Source organism: Orcinus orca, chromosome 2 (genome assembly GCF_937001465.1).
Source record: "Orcinus orca chromosome 2, mOrcOrc1.1, whole genome shotgun sequence".
Taxonomy (NCBI): Eukaryota; Metazoa; Chordata; class Mammalia; order Artiodactyla; family Delphinidae; genus Orcinus; species Orcinus orca.
The window spans coordinates 93,931,352-93,957,671 of NC_064560.1; the positions used below are offsets into that span (position 1 = coordinate 93,931,352).

A 26,320-nucleotide genomic window follows, 5' to 3' on the forward strand; every position below is an offset into this window, starting at 1 on the left:
CACCTTATCTTTGATAAAGGAGGCAGGAATGTACAGTGGAGAAAGGACAGCCTCTTCAATAAGTGGTGCTGGGAAAACTGGACAGGTACATGTAAAAGTATGAGATTAGATCACTCCCTAACACCATACACAAAAATAAGCTCAAAAGGGATTAAAGACCTAAATGTAAGACCAGAAACTATCAAACTCTTAGAGGAAAACATAGGCAGGACACTCTATGACATAAATCACAGCAAGATCCTTTTTGACCCACCTCCTAGAGAAATGGAAATTAAAACAAAAATAAACAAATGGGACCTAACGAAACTTCAAAGCTTTTGCACAGCAAAGGAAACCATAAACAAGACCAAAAGACAACCCTCAGAATGGGAGAAAATATTTGCAAATGAAGCAAGTGACAAAGGATTAATTTCCAAAATTTACAAGCAGCTCATGCAGCTCAATAACAAAGAAACAAACAACCCAATCCAAAACTGGGCAGAAGACCTAAATAGACATTTCTCCAAAGAAGATATACAGACTGTCAACACACACATGAAAGAATGCTCAACATCATTAATAATTAGAGAAATGCAAATCAAAACTACAATGAGATATCATCTCACACCAGTCAGAATGGCCATCATCAAAAAATCTACAAACAATAAATGCTGGAGAGGGTGTAGAGAAAAGGGAACACTCTTGCACTGCTGGTGGGAATGTGAATTGGTTCAGCCACTACGGAGAACAGTATGGAGGTTCCTTAAAAAACTACAAATAGAACTACCATATAACCCAGCAATCCCACTACTGGGCATATACCCTGAGAAAACCATAATTCAAAAAGAGTCATGACCAAAATGTTCATTGCAACTCTATTTACAATAGCCCAGAGATGGAAACAACAATCATCGGATGAATGGATAAAGAAGATGTGGCACATACGTACAATGGAATATTACTCAGCCATAAAAAGAAATGAAATTGAGCTATTTGTAATGAGGTGGATAGACCTAGAGTCTGTCATACAGAGTGAAGTAAGTCAGAAAGAAAAAGAAAATTCCGTATGCTAACACATATATACGGAATTTAAGAAAAAAAATGTCATGAAGAGCCTAGGGGTAAGACAGAAATAAAGACACGGACCTACTGGAGAACGGACGTGAGGATATGGGGAGGGGGAAGGGTGAGCTGTGACAAAGCGAGAGAGAGGCATGGACATATACACACTACCAAAGGTAAGGTAGATAGCTAGTGGCAAGCAGCCGCATGGCACAGGGATATCAGCTTGGTGCTTTGTGACAGCCTGGAGGGGTGGGATAGGGAGGGTGGGTGGGAGGGAGACGCAAGAGGGAAGACATATGGGAACATATGTATATGTATAACTGATTCACTTTGTTATAAAGCAAAAACTAACACACCATTGTAAAGCAATTATACCCTAATAAAGATGTTAAAAAAAAAAGAATATACTGTACAGCACAGGCAATATAGCCAATATGTTATAATAAGTATAAATGGAGTATATCTTTTAAAAATTGTGAATCTTTGGGATTCCCTGGTGGCACAGTGGTTGAGAATCCACCTGCCGATGCAGGGGACACGGGTTCGTGCCCCGGTCCGGGAAAATCCCACATGCCGCGGAGCGGCTGGGCCCGTGAGCCATGGCCGCTGAGCCTGCACGTCTGGAGCCTGTGCTCTGCAACGGAAGAGGTCACAACAGTGAGAGGCCTGTGTACCACAGAAAAAAAAATTGTGAATCATTATATGTACACCTAAAAGTTATATAATATTGTACATCAACAATACTTCAACTAAAAAAAGTTACCTCAGCTCTGTGCTGTCAGTCCCTCCACCTCCCTCCTCAGAGACAGAAAGGAGGATCAAGATGGCAGAGTAGGAGGACATAGAGCTCACCTCCCCCCACAAACACATCAAAAATACATCTACATGTGGAACAATTCTTGTGGAAAACCAACTGGAAACTGGCAGAAGAACGCCTATATAAACAAACCTGCGAGAAAGATTTCCATGTAACTGGGTAAGACAGGTAAAAAAGCCATTGGATTGGGACCCTCGCCCTGGAGAGCAAGCAAGTTGAGCCACAATCTGGGTATCCCAGTCCTGGGGGTCTTGCATGGAGGACACAAGCCCACTTGCCTGCTGGGAAATCCACTGGGATAGACAGAAGGGCTGGAGAAGCCTAGACTCCACTCACAAGGAGTGTGCTCATGCTGGCTCACTAACAATCAGGGCAGAGAGAGCCTTGCACTGGCTGCTGCCACCTCACCACACTTCCCAATCCAAAGGGGTCAACACCTCAGCTCTGCCCACTCCACACCACAGCTTAGCGCTGGATCTGGCAGACATGTCCTGAGAGAAGTCTGCCACAGAGGCAGCCCAGATCTCTGGTGGGCAGTGCAGCCACCTCAATTCCGGCAGCCACACATCACAGCCCCCAGCCTCAGCCTGCTCCACAGCATAGCCTTGCAGCAGATCTGATACAAACACAACTGAGAAAGGGACACGACTTTGGGCTGCTTCTGAGCAGAACTGTGGATGCATACACAGGTAGCACATAGGTCCCCTGTGACTCCATGGGCCTCACTTGCTCCAGCAACTACCTCATTTGCAGCAGGGCACGTGCCCAAAGGCAACAGAGCCTGACTGAACCCAACCCTCAGGGCTTCTACTTCAACAACTGAGGAGCAGACCGCACCCCTGACAGAGCTGTGACAGCCGTGCAGCAGAGGGGAAGTCCTGCCTCACACCCTGCACAGGCTTTAGATACTCCAACACCAACCACACACCCCTATCAAGGGGATAATGGCCAGCACTTCCTGAGGGAAGATGTGGCTGTCATCCATACCGAACCAGCCCTCTCACCAAAAACACTGGACACACACTGTCTACACACGGACACTCCCACAAAAAAATGCCTCTTCAAGACCACAGTAGATAACTGTTTCTCCTAAATTCATAGAGACAGAGAACGTTAAGTCAAATGAAAAGGCAGAGGAATGACTCCCAATTAAAAGAGCAAGAGATATCCTCTGAAAGAAAATGAAACAGAGCTCACCAGTCTACTAGACACCAAGTTCTAAAAGGTAATAAAAATGCTAACTGAATTAAGAAAGATTATCATTAGAAACACAGATCACCGTAACAAGGAACTAGAAGCTACAAAGATGAACCAATCAAAAATAGACGATTCAGGGACTTCCTTGGTGGTGCAGTGGTTAAGAATCCGCCTGCCAATGAGGAGGACACAGGTTCAAGCCCTGGTCTGGGAAGATCCCACATGCCACAGCAACTAAGTCTGTGCACCACAACTACTGAGCCTATGCTCTAGAGCCTGCGTGCCACAATTACGGAAGCCCACGCACCTAGAGCCCATACTCCGCAACAAGAGAAGCCACTGCAATGAGGAGCCTGTGCACTGCAAAGAAGAGTAGCCCCTTCTCACCACAACTAGAGAAAGCCCGCATGCAGCAATGAAGACCCAACACAGCCAAAAAATAAATAAATAAAATTTTAAAAAACAGACAATTCAATTGCCGATATGAAAACCAATGTTGAAGCAATCAATAGTCAACTAAATGACACAGAAGAATGAATAAGTGATTTGGAAGACAGAATAATGGAAATCACCCAATCAGAAGAGCAGACAGAAAGACAAATGAAAAAAAAAATGAAAGCAACATACAAGACTTATATAATATAAAACATGCCAACCTACACATAATAGGGGTTCCAGAAGGAGAATAGAGAGAGAAGGGGATCAAAAATGTGGTTGAAGAAATTAAGGCTGGAAACTTCCCAAACCTAAAGAAGGAAACAGATATCCAGGTACAGGAAGCACAGAGGCTCCCAAATCAGATAAACCCAAAGAGACCCAGACCAAAACATATTATAATTAAAATAGCAAAATTTAAAGAGCAGATTCTAAAGGCAGCAAGAGAAAAACAAAGAGTCAGTTAAAGGGACCCCCCCCACCCAATAAGACTCAGTTGATTTCCCTGCACAAACTTTGCAGGCCAGAAGCGCGTAGCATGAATGTAGTCAAAGTACTGAAAGGGAAAAACTTGCAACCTAGGATACTCTACCCAGCAAGAGTATCATTTAGAATAGAAGGAGAGAGAGAATTTCTCAGACAAACATAAACTAAAAGAACTCAGCAATACTAACCCTACCCTAAAAGAAATATTGAAGGGTCTTCTCTAACAGAGGAAAGACAAAAGTCTACAGGAAAGGGAAAATCATAATAGGAAAGGCAAATATATAAAAAGATTGAAGATCACTTAAATAAGCCAGTACATAGATTAAAAAACAACTTAAAAAATTGTGAAAGTGACTTTAGGGCTTCCCTGGTGGCACAGGGAAGCGAATCAGCCTGCCAACACAGGGGACGCGGGTTTGAGCCCTGGTCCGGGAGGATCCCACATGCCGTGGAGCGGCTAAGCCTGTGCACCACAACTACTGAGCCTGCGCTCTAGAGTCCACGAGCCACAACTGCTGAGCCTGCGAGCCACAACTGCTGAGCCTGCATGCCACAACTGCTGAAGCCCACGTCCCTACAGCCCGTGCTCCACAACAAGAGAGGCCACCGCGATGAGCCCGTGCACCCCAGTGAAGGGTGGCCCCCGCTCGCCGCAACTAGAGAGGGTCCCGTGCAGCAGTGAAGACCCAATTTAGCCAAAAATAAATTAATTAATTAATTATTTTAAAAAGTGACTCTAACTATCAATATAATAAACAGTAAAAGGATAAGCATGAAGATATAAAATAGGACATCAAAATCACAAAATGTGGGTAAGGGGCGTATAAAAATGGAGATCTTTTAGAGTGTGTTTAAACTTGAACGACTATCAGTTTAAAGCAAGTAGATTTAGTTATGGGTCAACATACTTGACCCCATGGTAACCACAAATCAAAAACATACAACAGGGGCTTCCCTGGTGGTGCAGTGATTGAGAGTCCACCTGCCGATGCAGGGAACACGGGTTTGTGCCTCGGTCCGGGAAGATCCCACATGCCGCGGAGCAGCTGGGCCCATGAGCCATGGTCACTGAACCTACACGTCTGGAGCCTGTGCTCCGCAACGGGAGAGGCCACAACAGTGAGAGGCCTGTGTACCGCAAAAAAAAAACAAAAAAAAAAAGAAAAAAAAACCATACAACAGATTCACACAAACCAAAAAGAAAGGAACTCAAACATACTACAAAGGAAAATCATCAAACCACAAAAGGAAAAACAAACAAAAAGAAATGAACAAAGAAGAGCTACAAAAACAACTGGGAAAAAAGGATTAAAATTCCCCACAAACAAAAGTCCAGAACTGGACGGCTTCACTGGGGAATACTACCAAACATATAAAGAACTTATACTGAACCTTCTCAAACTATTCCAAAAAACTGAAAAGGAGGGAACACTCCCAAATTCATTCTATGAGGCCACCATCACCCTGATATCAAAACCAGACAAAGATACTACAAAAAATGAAAATCACAAGCCAGTGTCTTTCATGAATATAGATGCGAAAATACTCAACAAAATATTGGCAAACTGAATCCAACAATACATAAAAGGGATCATATACCATGATCAAGTTGGATTCACTCCAGAGTTGCAAGGATGGCTCAACATATGCAGATCAATCAATGTGATGCACCACATCAACAAAAGAAAACACAAAAACCATGATCATCTCAAAAGATGCAGAAAAAGCATTTGACAAATTCAACATCCATTCATGACAAAAACTCTCATCAAAGTGGGTATAGCGAGAACATATCTCAACAAAATAAAGGCCATTTACAACAAACCCACAGCTGACATAACACTCAATGGTGAAAAGCTGAAAGTCTTCCCAATAAATTCAGGAACAAGGCAAAGATACCCACTCTCACCACTGTTATTCAACATACTATTGGAAGTTCTACCCACAGCAATCAGACAAGAAAAAGAAATAAAATGTATCCAAATTGGAAGGGAAGAGGTAAAATGGTCACTATTTGCAGATGACAAGATACTCTATATAGAGAACCCCAAAGTCTCCACACAAAGACTACCAGAACTAATAAATGAATTCAGCAAGGTAGCAGGATAGAAGATTAATATACAGAAATTTGTTGCATTTCTTTATATGAACAATGAAATATCAGAAAGTTTAAAAAAATCCCATTTAAAATCATGTAAAAAATACCTGGGTATAAACTTAACCAAGGAGTTGAAAGACCTATATGCTGAAAACTACAGGATACTGATAAAGGAAACTGAAGATGATTCAAAGAAATGGAAAGATATTCCATGTCCTTGGATTGGAAAAATTAATATTGTTAAAATGGCCATACTACCCAAGGCAATCTACAGATTTAATGTGATCCCTATCAAATTACCCATGACATTTTTCACAGAACTAGAACAAATAATCCTAAAATTTATATGGAACCACAGAAGACCCAGAACTGCCAAAGCAATCATGACGAAAAAGAAAAAAGCCGGATGTATAACCCTTCCAGGCTTCAGACTACACTATAAAGCTACAGTTAACAAAACAGCCTGGTATTGGCACAAAAACAGACATATAGATCAATGGAACAGAATAGAGAGCCTAGAACTACACCCACACACCCATGGCCAATTAATTAATGCAAAAGAGGCAAGAATGTACAATGGAGAAAAGATGGTCTCTTTAACAAGTGGTGTTGGGAAAGCTGGACGGCTACATGTATATCAACTGAAATTAGAACACTCCCTCACACCATACAAAAAATAAACTCAAAATGGTTTAAAGACCTAAATGTAAGACATGACAGCATAGAACTCCTAGAAGAGAACATGGGTGAAATACACTTTGACATAAATCATAGCAATATTTTCTTACATCAGCCTCTCAAGGCAAAAGAAATAACAGCAGAAATAAACCAATGGGACCTAATCAAACTTAAAAGCTTTTGCAGAGCAAAGGAAACGATCGAGAGGAACCAAGATGGCGGAGTAGAAGGACACGCTCTCACTCCCTCTTGTGAGGACACCAAAATCACAACTAGCTGCTGGACAATCATCGACAGGAAGACACTGGAACTCACCAAAAAAGATACCCCACATCCAAGACAAAGGAGAAGCCACAATGAGAGGGTAGGAGGGGCACAATCACAGTAAAATCAAATCCCATAACTGCTGGGTGGGTGACTCTCAAACTGGAGAACACTTATACCACATAAGTCCACCCACTGGAGTGAAGGTTCTGAGCCCCACGTCAGGCTTCCCAACCTGGGGGTCCGGCAATGGGAGGAGGAATTCCTAGAGAATCAGACTTTGAAGCCTAGTGGGAATTGATTGCAGGACTTCGACAGGACTGGGGGAAACAGAGACTCCACTCTTGGAGGGCACACACAAAGTAGTGTGTGCATCGGGACCCAGGGAAAGGAGCAGTGACCCCATAGGAGACTGACCCAGACCTACCTGCTAGTGTTGGAGGGTCTCCTGCAGAGGCGGGGGGTGGCTGTGTGGCTGTGGCTCACCATGGGGACAAGGACACTGGCAGCAGAAGTTCTGGGAAGTACTCCTTGGCGTGAGCCCTCCCAGAGTCTGTCATTAGCCCCACCAAAGAGCCCAGGTAGGCTCCAGTGTTGGGTTGCCTCAGGCAAAACAACCAGCAGGGAGGGAACCCAGCCCCACCCATCAACAGTCAAATGGATTAAAGTTTTACTGACCTCTGTCCACCACAGCAACAGTCAGCTCTACCCACCACCAGTCCCTCCCATCAGGAAACTTACACAAGCCTCTTAGATAGCCTCATCACCCAGAGGGAAGACAGCAGAAGCAAGAAGAACTACAATCCTGCAGCCTATGGAACAAAAACCACATTCGCAGAAAGACAGACAAGATGAAAAGGCAGAGGGCTATGTACCAGATGAAGGAACAAGATAAAACCTCAGAAAAACAACTAAATGAAGTGGAGATAGGCAACCTTCCAGAAAAAGAATTCAGAATAATGATAGTGAAAATGATACAGGACCTTAAAAAAAGAATGGAGGCAAAGATCGAGAAGATGCAAGAAATGTTTAACAAAGACTTAGAAGAATTAAAGAACAAACAGAGATTAACAATACAATAACTGAAATGAAACCTACACTGGAAGGAACCAACAGCAGAAAAACTGAGGCAGAAGAACGGATAAGTGACCTGGAAGACAGAATGGTGGAATTCACTGCTGTGGAACAGAATAAAGAAAAAAGAATGAAAAGAAATGAAGACAGCCTAAGAGAACTCTGGGACAACATTAAACGCAACAACATTCACATTCACAACAACATTCATCATAGGGGTCCCAGAAGGAGAAGAGAGAGAAAAAGGACCCGAGAAAGTATTTGAAGAGATTATAGTCAAAAACGTCCCTAACATGGGAAAGGAAATAGCCACCCAAGTTCAGGAAGTGCAGAGAGGCCCATACAGGATAAACCCAAGGAGAAACATGCCGAGACACATAGTAACCAAATTGGCAAAAATTAAAGACAAAGAAAAATGATTGAAAGCAGCAAGGGAAAAACGAAAAATAACATACAAGGGAACTCCCTTAAGGTTAACAGCTGATTTCTCAGCAGAAACTCTACAAGCCAGAAGGGAGTGGCATGATATACTTAAAGTGATGAAAGGGAAAAACTTACAACCAAGATTACTCTAGCAAGGCAAGGAACTCATTCAGATTCCATGAAGAAATCAAAAGCTTTACAGACAAGCAAAAGCTAAGAGAATTCAGCACCACCAAACCAGCTCTACAACAAATGCTAAAGGAACTTCTCTAAGTGGGAAACACAAGAGAAGAAAAGGGATCTACAACAACAAACCCAAAACAATTAAGAAAATGGTCATAGGAACTACATATCGATAATTACCTAAAACGTGAATGGATTAAATGCTCCAACCAAAAGACACAGGCTTGCTGAATGGATACAAAAACAAGACCCATATATATGCTGTCTACAAGAGACCCACTTCAGAACTAGGGACACATACAGACTGAAAGTGAGGGGATAGAAAAAGATATTCCATGCAAAGGGAAATCAAAAGAAAGCTGGAGTAGCTATACTCGTATCAGATAAAATAGACTTTAAAATAAAGAATGTTACAAGAGACAAGGAAGGACATTACATAATGATCAAGGGATCAATCCAAGAAGAAGATATAACAATTATAAATATATATGCACCCAACATAGGAGCACCTCAATACATAAGGCAACTGCTAACAGCTATAAAAGAGGAAATCGACAGTAACACAGTCGTAGTAGGGGACTTGAACACCTCACTTACCAATGGACCAATGGACAGATCATCCAAAATGAAAATAAATAAGAGAAGTTTTAAATGACACAATAGACCGATAGATTTAATTGATATTTATACGACATTCCATCCAAAAACAGCAGATTACACTGTCTTCTCAAGTGCACACAGAACATTCTCCAGGATGGATCACATCTTGGGTCACAAATCAAGCCTCAGTAAATTTAAGAAAATTGAAATCATATGAATCATCTTTTCTGACCACAACGCTATGAGATTAGAAATGAATTACAGAGAAAAAAAACGTAAAAAATACAAACACGTGGAGGCTAAACAATACGTTACTAAACAACCAAGAGATCACTGAAGAAATCAAAGAGGAAATCAAAAAATACCTAGAGACAAATGACAATGAAAACACGATGATCCAAAACCTATGGGATACAGCAAAAGCAGTTCTAAGAGGGAAGTTTATAGCTATACAAGCCTACCTGAAGAAACAAGAGAAATCTCAAGTAAACAATCTAACCTTACACCTAAAGGAACTAGAGAAGGAAGAACAAACAAAAGCCAAAGTTAGCAGAAGGAAAGAAATCATAAAGATCAGAACAGAAATAAATGAAATAGAAACAAAGAAAACAACAAAGATCAACAAAACTAAAAGCTAGTTCTTTGAGAAGATAAACAAAATTGATAAACCATTAGCAAGACTCATCAAGAAAAAGAGGGAGAGGACTCAAATCAATAAAATTAGAAATGAAAAAGGAGAAGTTACAACAGACACCACAGAAATGCAAAGCATCCTGAGAGACTACTACAGGCAACTCTATGCCAATAAAATGGACAACCTGGAAGAAATGGGTAAATTCTTAAAAAGGAATAACCTTCCAACACTGAATCAGGAAGAAACAGAAAATATGAACAGACCAATCACAAGCACTGAAATTGAAACTGTGATTTAAAATCTTCCAACAAACAAAAGTCCAGGACCCGATGGCTTCACAGGTGATTTCTATCAAACATTTAGAGAAGAGCTAACACCCATCCTTCTCAAACTCTTCCAAAAAATTGCAGAGGAAGGAATACTCCCAAGCTCATTCTATGAGGCCACCATCACCCTGATACCAAAACCAGACAAAGACACTACAAAAAAAGAAAATTACAGACCAATATCACTGATGAATATAGATGCAAAAAACCTCAACAAAATACTAGCAAACAGAATCCAACAACACATTAAAAGGATCATACACCATGATCAAGTGGGATTTATCCCAGAGATGCAAGGATTCTTCAATATACGCAAATCAATCAATGTGACACACATTAACAAACTGAAAGAAAAACTGTATGATCATCTCAATAGATGCAGAGAAAGCTTTTGGCAAAATTCAACACCCATTTATGATAAAAACCCTGCAGAAAGTAGGCATAGAGGGAACTTTCCTCAACATAATAAAGGCCATATATGACAAGCCCACAGCCAACATCAGCCTCAATGGTGAAAAACTGAAAGCATTTCCACTAAGATCAGGAACAAGACAAGGTTGCCCACTCTCACCACTCTTATTCAACATAGTTTTGGAAGTTTTAACCACAGCAATCAGAGAAGAAAAGGAAATAAAAGGAATCCAAATCGGAAAAGAAGAAGTAAAGCTGTCACGGTTTGCAGATGACATGATACTATACGTAGAGAATCCTAAAGATGCTACCAGAAAACTACTAGAGCTAATCAATGAATTTGGTAAAGTAGCAGGATACAAAATTAATGCACAGAAATCTCTGGCATTTCTATATACTAATGATGAAAAATCTGAAAGTGAAATCAAGAAAACACTCCCATTTACCATTGCAACAAAAAGAATAAAATATCTAGGAATAAACCTACCTAAGGAGAAAAAAGACCTGTATGCAGAAAATTATAAGACACTGATGAAAGAAATTAAAGATGGTACAACTAGAGGGAGAGATATACCATGTTCTTGGATTGGAAGAATCAACATTGTGAAAATGACTCTACTACCCAAAGCAATCTATAGATTCAATGCAATCCCTATCAAACTACCACTGGCATTTTTCACAGAACTACAACAAAAAATTTCACAATCTGTATGGAAACACAAAAGACCCCGAATAGCCAAAGCAATCTTGAGAACGAAAAACAGAGCTGGAGGAATCAGGCTCCCTGACTTCAGACTATACTACAAAGCTACAGTAATCAAGACAGTATGGTACTGGCACAAAAACAGAAAGATAGATCAATGGAACAGGATAGAAAGCCCAGAGATAAACCCACGCACATATGGTCACCTTATCTTTGATAAAGGAGGCAGGAATGTACAGTGGAGAAAGGACAGCCTCTTCAATAAGTGGTGCTGGGAAAACTGGACAGGTACATGTAAAAGTATGAGATTAGATCACTCGCTAACACCATACACAAAAGTAAGCTCAAAAGGGATTAAAGACCTAAATGTAAGGCCAGAAACTATCAAACTCTTAGAGGAAAACATAGGCAGGACACTCTATGACATAAATCACAGCAAGATCCTTTTTGACCCACCTCCTAGAGAAATGGAAATAAAAACAAAAATAAACAAATGGGACCTAATGAAACTTCAAAGCTTTTGCACAGCAAAGGAAACCATAAACAAGACCAAAAGACAACCCTCAGAATGGGAGAAAATATTTGCAAATGAAGCAAGTGACAAAGGATTAATTTCCAAAATTTACAAGCAGCTCATGCAGCTCAATAACAAAGAAACAAACAACCCAATCCAAAACTGGGCAGAAGACCTAAATAGTCATTTCTCCAAAGAAGATATACAGACTGACAACAAACACATGAAAGAATGCTCAACATCATTAATCATTAGAGAAATGCAAATCAAAACTACAATGAGATATCATCTCACACCAGTCAGAATGGCCATCATCAAAAAATCTAGAAACAATAAATGCTGGAGAGGGTGTGGAGAAAAGGGAACACTCTTGCACTGCTGGTGGGAATGTGAATTGGTTCAGCCACTATGGAGAACAGCAGGGAGGTTCCTTAAAAAACTACAAATAGAACTACCATATGACCCAGCAACCCCACTACTGGGCATATACCCTGAGAAAACCATAATTCAAAAAGAGTCATGTACCAAAATGTTCATTGCAACTCTATTTACAATAGCCCGGAGATGGAAACAACCTAAGTGCCCATCATCGGATGAATGGATAAAGAAGATGTGGCACATATATACAATGGAATATTACTCAGCCATAAAAAGAAACAAAATTGAGCTATTTGTAATGAGGTGGATAGACCTAGAGTCTGTCATACAAAGTCAAGTAAGTCAGAAAGAGAAAGACAAATACCGTATGCTAACACATATGTATGGAATTTAAGGAAAAAAAATGTCATGAAGAGCCTGGGTGTAAGACAGGAATAAAGACACGGACCTACTGGAGAACGGACATGAGGATATGGGGAGGGGGAAGGGTGAGCTGTGACAAAGCGAGAGAGAGGCATGGACATATATACACTACCAAACGTAAGGTAGATAGCTAGTGGGAAGCAGCCGCATGGCACAGGGATATCGGCTTGGTGCTTTGTGACTGCCTGGAGGGGTGGGATAGGGAGTGTGGGAGGTAGGGAGAGGCAAGAGGGAAGAGATATGGGAACATATGTATATGTATAACTGATTCACTTTGTTATAAAGCAGACAGTAACACACCACTGTAAAGCAATTATACCCCAATAAAGATGTAAAAAAAAAAAAAGGATCATACACCATGATCAAGTGGGATTTATCCCAGAGATGCAAGGATTATTCAATATATGCAAATCAATAAATGTGACACACCATATTAACAAACTGAAGAAGAAAAACCATATGATCATCTCAATAGATGCAGAAAAAGCTTTTGACAAAATTCAACACCCATTTATTATAAAAACTCTCCAGAAAGTGGGCATAGAGCGAATCTACCTCAACATAATAAAGACCATATACGACAAACCCACACAAACATCATTCTCAATGGTGAAAAACTGAAGGATTCCCTCTAAGATCAGGAACGAGAGAAGGATGTCCACTCTCACCACTATTATTTAACATAGTTTTGGAAGTCCTAGCCCTGTGAATCAGAGAAGAAAAAGAAATAAAAGGAATACAAATTGGAAAAGACGTAAAACTGTCACTGTTTGCAGGTGACATGATACTATAGTTAGAGAATCCTAAAGATGCCACCAGAAAACTACTAGAGCTAATCAATGAATGTGGTAAAGTTGCAGGATACAAAATTAATGCACAGAAATCTCCTGCATTCTTATACACTAATGATGAAAAATCTGAAGGAGAAATTATGAAAACATTCCCATTTACCACTGCAACAAAAAGAATAAAATACCTAGGAATAACCCTACCTAGGGAGACAAAAGACCTGTATGCAGAAAACTATAAGACACTGATGAAAGAAATTAAAGATGATACCAACAGATGGAGAGATATACCATGTTCTTGGATTAGGAGAATCAATATTGTGAAAATGACTATACTACCCAAAGCAATCTACAGATTCAGTGCAATCCCTATCAAACTACCAATGGCATTTTTTATGGAACTAGAACTAATCATCTTAAAATTTGTATGGAGACACAAAAGACCCCGAATAGCCAAAGCAGTCTTGAGGGAAAAAAATGGAGCTGGAGGAATCAGACTCCCTGACTTCAGACTATATACAAAGCTAGAGTCATCAAGAGAATACAGTACTGGCACAAAAACAGAAAGATAGATCAATGGAACAGGATAGAAAGCCCAGAGATAAACTCACACACCTATGGTCAACTAATCTATGACAAAGGAGGCAAGATATACAGTCGAGAAAGGACAGCCTCTTCAATAAGTGGTGCTGGGAAAACTGGACAGCTACATGTAAAAGAATGAAATTAGAACACTCCCTAACACCATACACAAAAATAAACTTAAAATGGATTAGAGACCTAAATGTAAGACCAGACACTATAAAACTCTAGAGGAAAACATAGGAAGAACACTCTTTGACATAAATCACAGCAAGATCTTTTTTGATCCACCTCCTAGAGTAATGGAAATAAAAACAAAAATAAACAAATGGGACCTAGTGAAACTTCAAAGCTTTTGCACAGCAAAGGAAACCATAAACAAGACGAAAAGATAACCCTCAGAATGGGAGAAAATATTTGCAAACGAATCAACAGACAAAGGATTAATCTCCAAAATATATAAACAGCTCATGCAGCTCAATATTAAAGAAACAAACAACCCAATCCAAAAATGGGCAGAAGACCTAAATAGACATTTCTCCAAAGAAGACATACAGATGGACAATAAGCACATGAAAAGCTGCTCAACATCACTAATTATTAGAGAAATGCAAATCAAAACTACAATGAGGTATCACCTCTCACCAGTTAGAATGGGCATCATCAGAAAATCTACAAGCAACAAATGCTGGAGAGGGTGTGGAGAAAAGGGAACTCTCTTGCACTGTTGGTGGGAATGTAAATTGATATAGCCTGTATGGAGAACAGTATGGAGGTTCCTTAAAAAACTAAAAATAGAATTACCATATGATCCAGCAATCCCACTACTGGGCATATACCGAGAGAAAATCATAATTCAAAAAGACACATGCACCCCAATGTTCATTGCAGCACTATTTACAATAGCCAGGTCATAGAAGCAACCTAAATGCCCATCAACAGACGAATAGATAAAGAAGTTGTGGTACATATATGCAATGGAATATTACTCAGCCATAAAATGGAACGAAATTGAGTCATTTGTTGAGACGTGGATGGACCTTGAGACTGTCATACAGAGTGAAGTAAGTCAGAAAGAGAAAAACAAATATCGTATATTAACGCATATATGTGGAACCTAGAAAAATGGTACAGATGAACCGGTTTGCAGGGCAGAAGTTGAGACACAGATGTAGAGAACAAACGTATGGACACCAAGGGGGGAAAGCCACGGTGGGGTGGGGATAGTGTTGTGCTGAATTGGGCGATTGGGATTGACATGTATACACCGATGTGCATAAAATTGATGACTAATAAGAACCTGCAATATAAAAAACCAACCAAAAAAAACTAATACTAAACTTTCTTTGGTTTATTTGTATGGAAATATGTTAATATGAATGTTTCAGACATTACATGAAATTTCTAAAAATCTTATATGTTCTAGTATAATGTTATAAGTCATAATTCTAGTTATTACCTTAAAAAGTGTATCTCAGAAATAACTAAATTACCTTGTCATTTGCATTATTATGTACTTTCATCAAATCTTTTTTTTTTTTTGCATTACGCGGGCCTCTCACTGTTGTGGCCTCTCCCGTTGCGAAGCACAGGCTCTGGACGCGCAGGCTCAGCGGCCATGGCTCACGGGCCCAGCCGCTCCGCGGCATGTGGGATCCTCCCAGACCGGGGCACGAACCCGTGTCCCCTGCATCGGCAGGCGGACTCTCAACCACTGCGCCACCAGGGCAGCCCCTTTCATCAAATCTTTAACCGTGGTCATTTTTATGTCTTTTGTCATTTACAGACAGTTCTGGGTGTACTCTGATGCTTCTGCAAAAATGTTCCTACAAAAGGGTTTCATCTTCAAGGAATTCATGGAAAAGACTCTGACAAGTACAGGTTTCTGGTAACTGACTATACTGCTGAACTGAATGAATAAGCCTTTTCAGAACTCTAATGGAAAAGTGATGAATTCATAAAAGTGCTAACAAAAAATCAAGATAAAAAAAATTAATTACATGGGACTGAGTGAACTGATGAGGATGATTATAATTTTTGTGACTTTGTTTGAATAAAAAAAAAATCCCACAAGGACTCAGAGGCAAAAAATATACAAATCAATTTTCACTACAAAGTAAAGGAGCTGTTACAGTGGAGGATTACTGGACTGAATGTCAATATTATGACATAGTATGAGCGTGTTTCGTGTTTGGTAATTCCAATCATTGTTGCTTTTGTTGTGATCATCCATTTACAATGCTTGGTGTCCGTTTACTTATCTCTTGTAAAAATAAAATACAGTGTGTGTGTGTGTGTGTGTGTGTGTGTGTGTGAAAAAAAAAGGAAACCATCAACAAAACAAAAAGACAACCTACGGAATGGGAGAAAATATTTGCAAATGATGCAACATACAAGGGGTTAATATCCAAAATATACAAACAGCTCATTCAACTCAATATCAAAAAACAAACAACCTAATCAGAAAACGGGCAGAAGATCTAAATAGACATTTCTCCAAAGAAGACATACAGACGACCAATAGGCACATGAAAAGATGCCCAACATCATTAATGATTAGAGAAATGCAAATCAAAACCACAATGAGATATCACGTTATACCTGTTATAATAGCTATCATCAAAAAGTCCACAGATAGCAAATGTTGGAGAGGATGTGGAGAAAAGTGTACCCTAATACACTGTTGGGAATGTAAACTGTTCAGCCACTATGGCAAACAGTATGGAGGTTCCTTAAAAAACTAAAAATAGGGACTTCCCTGGTGGTCCAGTGGTGAAGACTCTGGGCTCCCAAGGCAGGGGGCCTGGGTTCAATCCCTGGTCAGGGAATTAGATCCTACATGCTGCAGCTAAGATCCCTGGCACAGCCCAAATAAATAAAAATAAACAAATAAATAAATATTTTTTAGAAACTAAAAACAGAGCAGCTATATGATCCAGCAATCCACTCCTGAGTATGTATCCAGAAAAGACGAAAGTTCTAATTCAAAAAGACACATGCACTATGAATAGTGCTGTTCACAGCAGCACTATTTACAATAGCCAGGACATGGAAATAACCCAAATGTCCATCAACAGGTGAGCAGCTTAAGAAGATGTGGTATATATATATACAATGGAATCTTACTCAGCCATAAAAAATAATGAAATATTGCCATTTGCAGCAACATGGATAGACCTAGAGAATATTATATTTAGTGAAGTAAGTCAAACAGAGAAATACTATATAATATCACTTATATGTGGAATCTAAAAAATAGTACAAATGAACTTATTTACAAAACAGAAACAGACTTACAGACATAGAAAAAAAACCTATGGTTACCAAAGGAGTGAGGGAGGTGGGGAGGGACAAATTAGAAATATGGGATTAACATGTATAAAGTACTATACATAAAATAGATAAGCAACAAGGGTTTACTGTATAGCACAGGGAACTATATTTAGTATCTAATAAATACCTATAATGGAATATAATCAGAAAAAAAACTGAATCACTATGATGTACACTTGAAGCTAACACAATTTGTAAATCAATTATAATTCAATAAAAAATTATTGATCTAAATATTTTTAAAAGTTAAAAAAAATTTTTTTAAGTTTAAAAAATTGTTTACAGGTTGATTGAGTAGGCAACAAGAGATCATTCATGAGAACCCTATAAATCAATCTTGTAAATCCTGTTTAAAAAAAAAAATCCACAATAGCTTGTTTGAAATTTTGCTATTGATTTCCCAAACAAAAGAAGTATTGAACTTGAGAGATATATTTCAACGTTTAAACTTTATTTATGGACTTGCTTTTTTATCTCAAAAAACAAACAACAGGGCTTCCCTGGTGGCGCAGTGGTTAAGAATCTGCCTGCCAATGCAGGGGACATGGGTTCAAGCCCTGGCCCGGGAAGATCCCACATGCCACAGAGCACCTAAGCCTGTGCACCACAACTACTGAGCCTGTGCTCTAGAGCCCATGAGCCACAACTACTGAGCCTGCGTGCCACAACTACTGAAGCCCTTGTGCCTAGAGCCTGTGCTCTGCAACAAGAGACGCCACCACAATGAGAAGCCCATGCACTGCAACAAAGAGCAGCCCCCACTCGCCGCAACTAGAGAAAGCCCGTGTGCAGCAACAAAGACCGAATGCAGCCAAAACCAAATAAAAAATAAAACAAAAAACAAAATTCATCCAGGTAAGTGATCCAAGTCCCATGTGGTATGAAATACCTTTCTCATATGGAATAGATGGTAGAAGAAGGTTCTCCATCTCAACACAGCATGTGCAGATGAAGGGTGCCACAATGGCAGGGAGGCTGTGTGCTGTGCTGGGGACTGAATCCCACCGCAAACTGTGAGGCCTCAGGCCAGACACACCTCTCAAATCATCAACCTGATGGGTTGGTTTCAAAGCCTCATTTTCTTTTTGTAAGTTTTAGTTTCAGTTATTTTTAAAAATAGACTATTTTTTTTAAAAACAGTTAAAGAAAACTGAGCAGATAGTACACAGTTCCCATACATCCATCTCACAGCATAGTTTCACCTTTGTTCACTTGCATGTGTGTTAGTATTATATAACGTTTGCAGGTTTCTCTGTAGGATAAATGCCTAGATGTGGGACTGCTACGTCAAAGGGTAAATGTATTTGTAGTTTCGTGGATAATGCCAAATTGCCTTTCAGAGGATTGTACCACTGTGAACTCCCACCAGCCATGTGTGAGAACTGGAGCCCCTTTCAACTCTAGCAGTTTTTATTCTATCTTCTTCCCAGGACGCAGGCCCAAAGGCTAACTTTGTGGGGAGCTTTTCTAAGATATGGGCTCCGAAACTGGCCACAGCCAGCTGTGCCACATGCAGGAGAGCTCACATTAGACAAAAACAGCTTTCAGGCAGAACTTCCAGGCTCAAATGACAAAATTTGAATAAGGTGTGAAGGTGAGTTAATAGTATCCTAGCAGGCTTCCCTGGTGGTGCAGTGGTTGAGAATCTGCCTGCTAATGCAGGGCACACGGGTTCGAGCCCTGATCTGGGAAGATCCCACATGCCGCGGAGCAACTAGGCCCGTGAGCCACAACTACTGAGCCTGTGCGTCTGGAGCCTGTGCTCCGCAACAAGAGAGGCCGCGATAGTGAGAGGCCCGCACACCGCGATGAAGAGTGGCCCCCACTTGCCACAACTAGAGAAAGCCCTCGCACAGAAATGAAGACCCAACACAGCAAAAATAAATTAATAAACTCCTACCCCCAACATCTAAAAAACAAAAAGGTTTAAAAAAAAATTAGTATCCTAGCAGTGTTAATTTCCTGGTTATGTAAGATGTTAACATTTGGGGAAGCTGAGTGAAGAGTATTTGGAAATTCTTTGAACTATTTCTGCAGCTTTTTCGTAAGTCTGAAATGATTTTAAAATTAAGAGTTTAAAACTTTAAAAGGTATTTTGAAAAAGAGGGAAAAAATGCGAGTGTGTGCCTCCTGGAACTGTCAAAATGTACAAATAAGCTGAGAATAGAAACAGTTGTGGAGTAAGCACAGCATTCATAAAAGTCAGGGATTGAATTAAGGGCGGTCCTTCTCATAAGGGATGGATGGAGCCCTTCACCAGGTTGGGGAGACAGGAATGCTCAGTTTGGCCCCTGACCTCACCACCTGATGAGCTGCTTATCCACCCTGTGCCCAGAGTCCTCTCTGAAAAGACATCCCTTGCACCACAGAGGGCTGCTGTGAGGCTCCAGTGAGATGCAGGAGATGAAAGTAAACTGAGAGCTGCAAACGACGATACCTCTGGGAAGGGATTACCTGCAAAACCTGAGACAGGCCTCCATGAAAAAGATCACAAACACTTGCCTGCTGGTCCTAATATGGGTTTCAGTGGAAGCAGCTGGAAGTCTGTTTACAGTAATTGCTTTTTAAGCCCTTAAACGGTGGTCCTCCTCTGTTCAGTGGCCCCCACTCTGAGGTTCCATGCTCCTGAATGTCCAGTCCCTCCAGTTACATGGCTGTGCACCTCCTTGGGGCGCTAGAGTCATCGTTTGCTTTCTTCCTGATGCTTTCTGCCAAAGACAAGAATCCTGTTGCCTCTTGTTGCCTGAGCGCTGCCTCACAAGGCTAGTTTGATGTTTTAATTGCCTGCAAGAGTTTGTGTTAAAAGAAGATGCAGAGTAGTATTTAAGAACATGCTGGAAGAAGAACCAAGTCATCCCTAATTCCTCCCCTCTGAAGTGACTGTTTTCTCACCTTGCGTGTGGCAGCTGGGGGAGATCGACCACACAGGGGACTTTCCTCTTGCTCCTTGATAACGTGCTATCGACGCTTTTCCTTGTTGCCAAGTGACTGATGTACCTTCATTACTATGGATGGCTGCCTAGTACCCCATCCTGTGGTTGCCCTGTAATGCACCATGGCAATGGAGGTTACAGAGTTTAAGCCTTTTTCATCATGAGCCAATTTTGTTTTTAATGAGGGATCATTACTAGAACCTGTTACTCCGCTTACCTGATGGTTCTACATGGTGCCCTGAATCGCAAATCCCAAAAAACGCTTTTCGGATGGACAGACTCAAATAGGTTGTGACGGCCTCAGAAATTTTATTTGACCAGATCTTACTGGTTCAACTCATCTTAAGCCAGTTTTGGCCCATAGGTCTTAATGTTTGTGAAAAACAACCCTGCAGGCTGTTCCCACGCTACTCCAAACTGGAGAAAAAAACAAATCAATGTAGTATAGAGAGCTGGATAGGAAGAGATTGTAGCTTCAGTGGCGTTGGGGCTGTGAAGGTGATAGGGATCGTCTGGGTCACCCTCATGGCACAGATGGGGAGACTGGGGCCAGGAGGTACTGTGAGTTGCCCAAGGCTCCGTCTGGGTTCCAGGAGGAGGCAGGGCTAGGACCATCAATCTGAAAGGTTCAGAGCCAGCACCACAGCGCCGTGGTCTGAGCAGCCTTGGAGGGCCCTGCTGCATTCCAGCGGGGCCATGCAACTCTGACTCTGCACCCGGTGCTGCCCTGAGCCAGGCGGGCGGGGGGACACTTACCAGCCAGGTCCGTCCTGCCAATGGCGACGAGGCCTTTGAACAGCACTCTGCTGGGGTTCTCACTGGCTGTGACCGGTGCCCGTGCTCCCGGTAGCTCTTGATGCCCGAGTGTCATGAGGGGAGAGAGAGAGAGAGAAGGCGCCAACCCCGCCTGCCTTACCAGAGCCAGGCCTGAGCACACCCCTTACCGCCACCAGAACATCAGACCCTCCGCTAAGCGCCAGCGGAACTCAGCCCAGATATGGGGAGGGCATGGGAGGAAGGGGAGGAGCAGCCTCAGATGGGATGGGGGTGGAGTTTCATGTCAGGGACACCTGGATCTCCCCAGTGCCAGGCTTTCCCCTGAGCATCCACCATCTATCCTATTGGTGTCACTGGGAAGAGAGAAAGAATTGGCATTCACTGTGGTACCACGATGCACACACGACTGTACAGTTCATCTCTCTGGCGGCTCACAATAACCTGTGACTTGCAAGCTAGCGGCCCTGTTCTTTCCCCCGAACCAGTGGTTCTCAGCCATAAGTGCTCATTGGAGACACCTGGGAGGCTTTAGCAAACACTGACACCTGGGTCCCCCTCCCCCTTCTGAGATTCCTAGTACTTGAGTCTGGGTGTGGCCTAGGCAACAGATCAGTGTTAAGCCTTCCCAGGTGATTACAATGTTTGGAAAATAAGTGCCCATGCTCTTCAGTGCTGGTGGTGGGGTTAACTTGTTATTCAACTGTGACCAGGTCAGCTCTCCCAGCTTAGGGACAGATGGTCTGGCTCAGCCATGGGGGCACAGCCATCAGGTCCAAGTCAGTCAGCCACTGCGTCCCTGATGTTCTGGTGTCCGTGGGCCCCCAGCAGGCACTTCCTCCTGGTGCTGCTCGTGATGCAGCAGTTTCATTTGACCCGTTTATTCACTACCCCTTGTCCCCAGCCCTGTAATTTACCAGTGCTCCTTTATCGTCTATGAAATCCGCATGGGTAATAGAGTTCACTTGTGGACTCCCCACTCTATTCCACTACCTGATTTGCATATGTTTCTGTCAGGTATCTCTCTGTGTTAAATATTCTAGCTTTCTAACATTGAGTCTGGTTGAGTTAGACCCTCTTCGCTTTTTTCCTCCAGAATATTCATTTATATATTCCCTGTTTCTTCTTTCAGACGAACTGTAGAATCCTTTAGTCAAGTTTCAAAAACCTCCTATTTTGAGTTGATTAAAATTGGATCAAAGCTTTAATATGGGGAAAATCAATATCTACATGACACTTCTTTTAGCTGGAAATACAGAATGTCATTCTACTTACCCAAGTCTTCTTTTATGGTTCAAATAATTTGTATTGTCTTACTCATATGTCATTCATATTTCTTCTTAGAAACACACACTATTGTAAATGGAGTATATTTTTACATACATTTTTAATATGTATTATATATATTTTTTTAAAAATTTAATATATTTAAAATATACATTTTTACATATATATATTTTTTACATATATATATCTCTATATATTTTCCCACTTATTGATGGTACAGAGGAATACTATAGTGTTCGTATATTTAATCATGTTTAGCCATTTCATTGAATTATTTTATTCTAAGAGTTTTTCTGTTGATTCTTCTGGACTTCCTCTGTGTGTGTGTGTGTGTGTGTGTGTGTGTGTGTGTGTGTGTGTGTGTGTATCTCATCTGAAATTAATAAATCTCTCTCTTCCTTTCCAGTATTTACACTCAATTTCTATTTCTGTCTCATGCCTTAATACCAGGGCCCGAATTTCCAAATAGATGTTAAATAATAGTGGCAACAGCAGCTCCTCTCCTTTTTACAGGGAGCACCTTTAGTTTCATGTGTGAATGATGGGTTTCAGCTCAAGCTGATTCGTGAAGAATGTGAAGTTCACAGGTCAATGTAGAGGGAGGGGCAGAGGGCCCAGTCTGTGTAAAGGCCTGGAGAGGGGAAGAGCACATGATGTGTTGGAAGTGGTGTGTGGCTTGCTAAGGCTTTTCCCCCAGAAGCACAGAAAACTGAACACACCCCACGTGCCCCCACCCCTCCACCCGGTTGCTCTGGGGCACCAAGGCAAGGTGGTACCTGTCCACTGTTGCTCAATGGCGTGGATGTGGGCCTCGGTGAACTCCCAGCAATACGCCAGCTTCTTCCACTAGTGGGGCTGCAGGTACCTGGAGGCCAGTCACCACAGCACAGAGCGGAGCTGATGTGTTTCCTGCCGATGGTCCTGCTTAAGGGTCAAGCTCTTCCCAGAGGGGTCACAGAGGTCCCTGCATGAGAGCTGGTCCTGTGGGGCAGATCCCAGAAGTGCAGCAGCTGTCTGGGGGAAATCCCTGCCAGGCTGTCCCTCGTGAGCCTGGACACAGAACTGGTGTCATCACAGGCCTGGGGCATAGTGTCCATTACTCTGGTTTCTGACTCTGTGCCTTGCTTTGAGTGTTGGAAACTGAGTTGCTTACACTGTTTCTTCATCCAGAATTCCTTTTCTCACCTCCCTGTCTCTCAATCCCATTGCCACAGTCAAAAGACCACCTGGGTGCCACCTCTTCCAGGAAGCCTTCCCATTTCTCTCTTTTCTTTGTGTTCATATAGCACGAGTGTCAGTAGAATGACTCAGCAGCTGTGGCTAAAACCAGGCAAGCCAAGAATCAGGCACGAACTAAACTTGCCAAATGACAACAAGTAGAGAAGGTCTGGATTACAGAATTCTTTCTATGCAAAGCAGGTGATAAAATGAGAGGTTACCAAAAATTATGTAATAGCTTAAGTTAAACCCACAAAAGTATTACTCAGCCATAAAAAGAAACGAAATTGAGCTATTTGTAATGAGGTGGATGGACCTAGAGTCTGTCATACAGAGTGAAGTAAGTCAGAAAGAGAAAGACAAATACCATATGCTGACACATATATATGGAATTAAAGAAAAAAAAACGTCATGAAGAACCTAGGGGTAAAACAGGAATAAAGACACAGACCTACTAGAGAATGGACTTGAGGATATGGGGAGGGGGAAGGGTAAGCTGTGACAAAGGGAGAAGGTGGCATGGACATATATACACTACCAAACGTAAGGTAGATAGCTAGTGGGAAGCAGCCGCATAGCACAGGGAGATCAGCTCGGTGCTTTGTGACCACCTAGAGGGGTGGGATAGGGAGGGTGTGAGGGAGGGAGACGCGAGAGGGAAGAGAGGTGGGAACATATGTGTATGTATAACTGATTCACTTTGTTATAAAGCAGAAACTAGCACACCATTGTAAAGCAGTTATACTCCAATAAAGATGTAAAAAAAAAAAACCTGCTGTATAAAAAATAAATAAATAAAATTCAAAAATTAAAAAAAAAGCCACAAAAGCCCCTCGAAAGGATGTGGATGCAGATTTCTAGTTGTTAAAAAGCTCAGGTGACCACTGCAAAGTAAAGCAGCTGTTACAGTGGAGGATTACTGGACAGAATGTCAATATTATGACATAGTATGAGTGTGTTTCATGTTTGTTAATTGCAATCATTGTTGCTTTTGTTGTGGTCATCCATTTACAATGCTTGGTGTCAGTTTATTTATCTCTTGTAAAAATAAAATACAGTGTGTGTGTGTGTGAAAAAAAAAAAAGCTCAGGTGAGTTCTAGCATCTGCAGCTCTGAATCTTACATCCTGGTTAACTGTGTCTGGCCAGTCACCTGGGAGGTGACGACCTGGGAGCTTGGCTCTCTCCTTGGGTGGTAAAAACTGTTTCTTTCGAGCTGTGTTCTCAGCTGCATCTTACATTGGGATCATCTGGGAGCTTTAAGAACCACAGAAGCTTGGCCCTCATCCCTTAGATTCTGATTGAATTGGTCTAGGGGTAGGAAGGAGGGATTTGTGATTCTAACTGCACCACTGCCTTAGTGTTGAAAACTTTTAAAGCCTGAGGTGGTTTAAAATTAAGCATAGAGATGAATCAGTTCATCAAACCGTTGGTATTAATATTTAGGAGTAATCTGTTGTATGTAAAGGGGTTGTAATATTTATGAGAATCCAGCACGTCAGTGAAAGAGAAAATCTTATGATTCCTATGGAAATTTATCAATTGATTGATTTCTGGACAGTGATTTTTTTGAGAAGTGTAAGAGAAATTTACTAAATTTGTAAACAATATCAGAATGTTTATGATATTCGAGATTCACTTTATAGGTTTAATTTATTGGATTTAATGGGATAATTTAAGAATTTAGGAAGCATTTGAAGTGCTTGAAAAGAAAACCTATTATATTAAATTTATTCTTTCAGTTTAAAACCTTTAAGGTAGTTTAACTAAGCTTAAACATGGGACCAAACTTTAATCAAAAGGCTTCCTTGAAAGTGACTGTTTAAAATTTACTAGTTGTATAAATATAATAATAAGATTGTAAAAATAAATTTAAAAGTTTGAGGAAAAGTAGGATTTAAATTTTGTAAACAATTTAGTATTAATTTCTAAAACTGAAATAAATGCAAAAATTTATTTTCTGTGTATAAAAGCAACCATTAAGGACAACAAAAAAATCTCTCAACCCACCCCCATTTGCTGACATGGAGCTGTAAATGCAAGACCTTACAACTGCCACTCCTCTTTCCCAAATCCACAGCAGATATCACTAATCAATCCCAGCACACTTTCCTTCTGGGCTCAGAAAGTTGCCTGAATAGAACACCCCAAGCCACAATTCCAATCACCTGGAGCTGACAGTGAGCTGGAACCAATTTGCCATTTCTTTATTCATGCATGAATGCATTCATCCATCAACCAGGAGCTGGAGCAGGGTCTACCAGTATCTCCACACTGGCACGGACCTCAGTCAGCCTTATTTCAGTGTGGTTTGGGTGTTCACCCATCTCTGGATGCCCTCAAAGAACCCTAGTGTTAGGTAAGGCAGGGATTATCACTCGCTTGGAAACTGAGGGGCCCCTGAATTGGTCAGGGCTGGGGTTCAAAGCCAACTCCACCTGAAGCCATGGCCACTCCCTTTCCAACACGGAGAGACCAAGCACAGGGTCTCAGTACCTTCTCCCATCTGTAGAAGCAATCGGCTTTTATGATCATTTCCACCAGGCTGACATGGTTGATGTGGGTGGCCACTGGCAAGGTGGTTTTTCCTTGCTGCGGGTAAGAAGGGAGAAGGGAATCCAGAGTTCCTATAAGAGGGTGTAGGGTGGCCTCTAGCACTGACTACAGACCCTCCTGCCCAAAGAAAGTGGTTTCCAGCAGTCTACACTGGAGAGCAGA

At 41.3% G+C, this 26,320-nt stretch overlaps 1 protein-coding gene across 1 annotated transcript in view; it reads right to left on the minus strand.

Annotated features, from left to right (window-relative positions):
• Positions 1-17,342: 17,342 nt before the first annotated feature.
• Positions 17,343-26,320, minus strand: part of ANKDD1A (ankyrin repeat and death domain containing 1A) — a 32,168-nt gene continuing 23,190 nt past the window's right edge. Inside the window, 5 exon segments of the mRNA XM_004286978.3 lie at positions 17,343-20,099; positions 21,081-21,152; positions 21,155-21,174; positions 23,152-23,366; positions 26,099-26,197. Of these exon segments, the coding sequence (XP_004287026.1) occupies positions 20,038-20,099; positions 21,081-21,152; positions 21,155-21,174; positions 23,152-23,366; positions 26,099-26,197 (468 nt within the window). The 3' untranslated portion in view covers positions 17,343-20,037.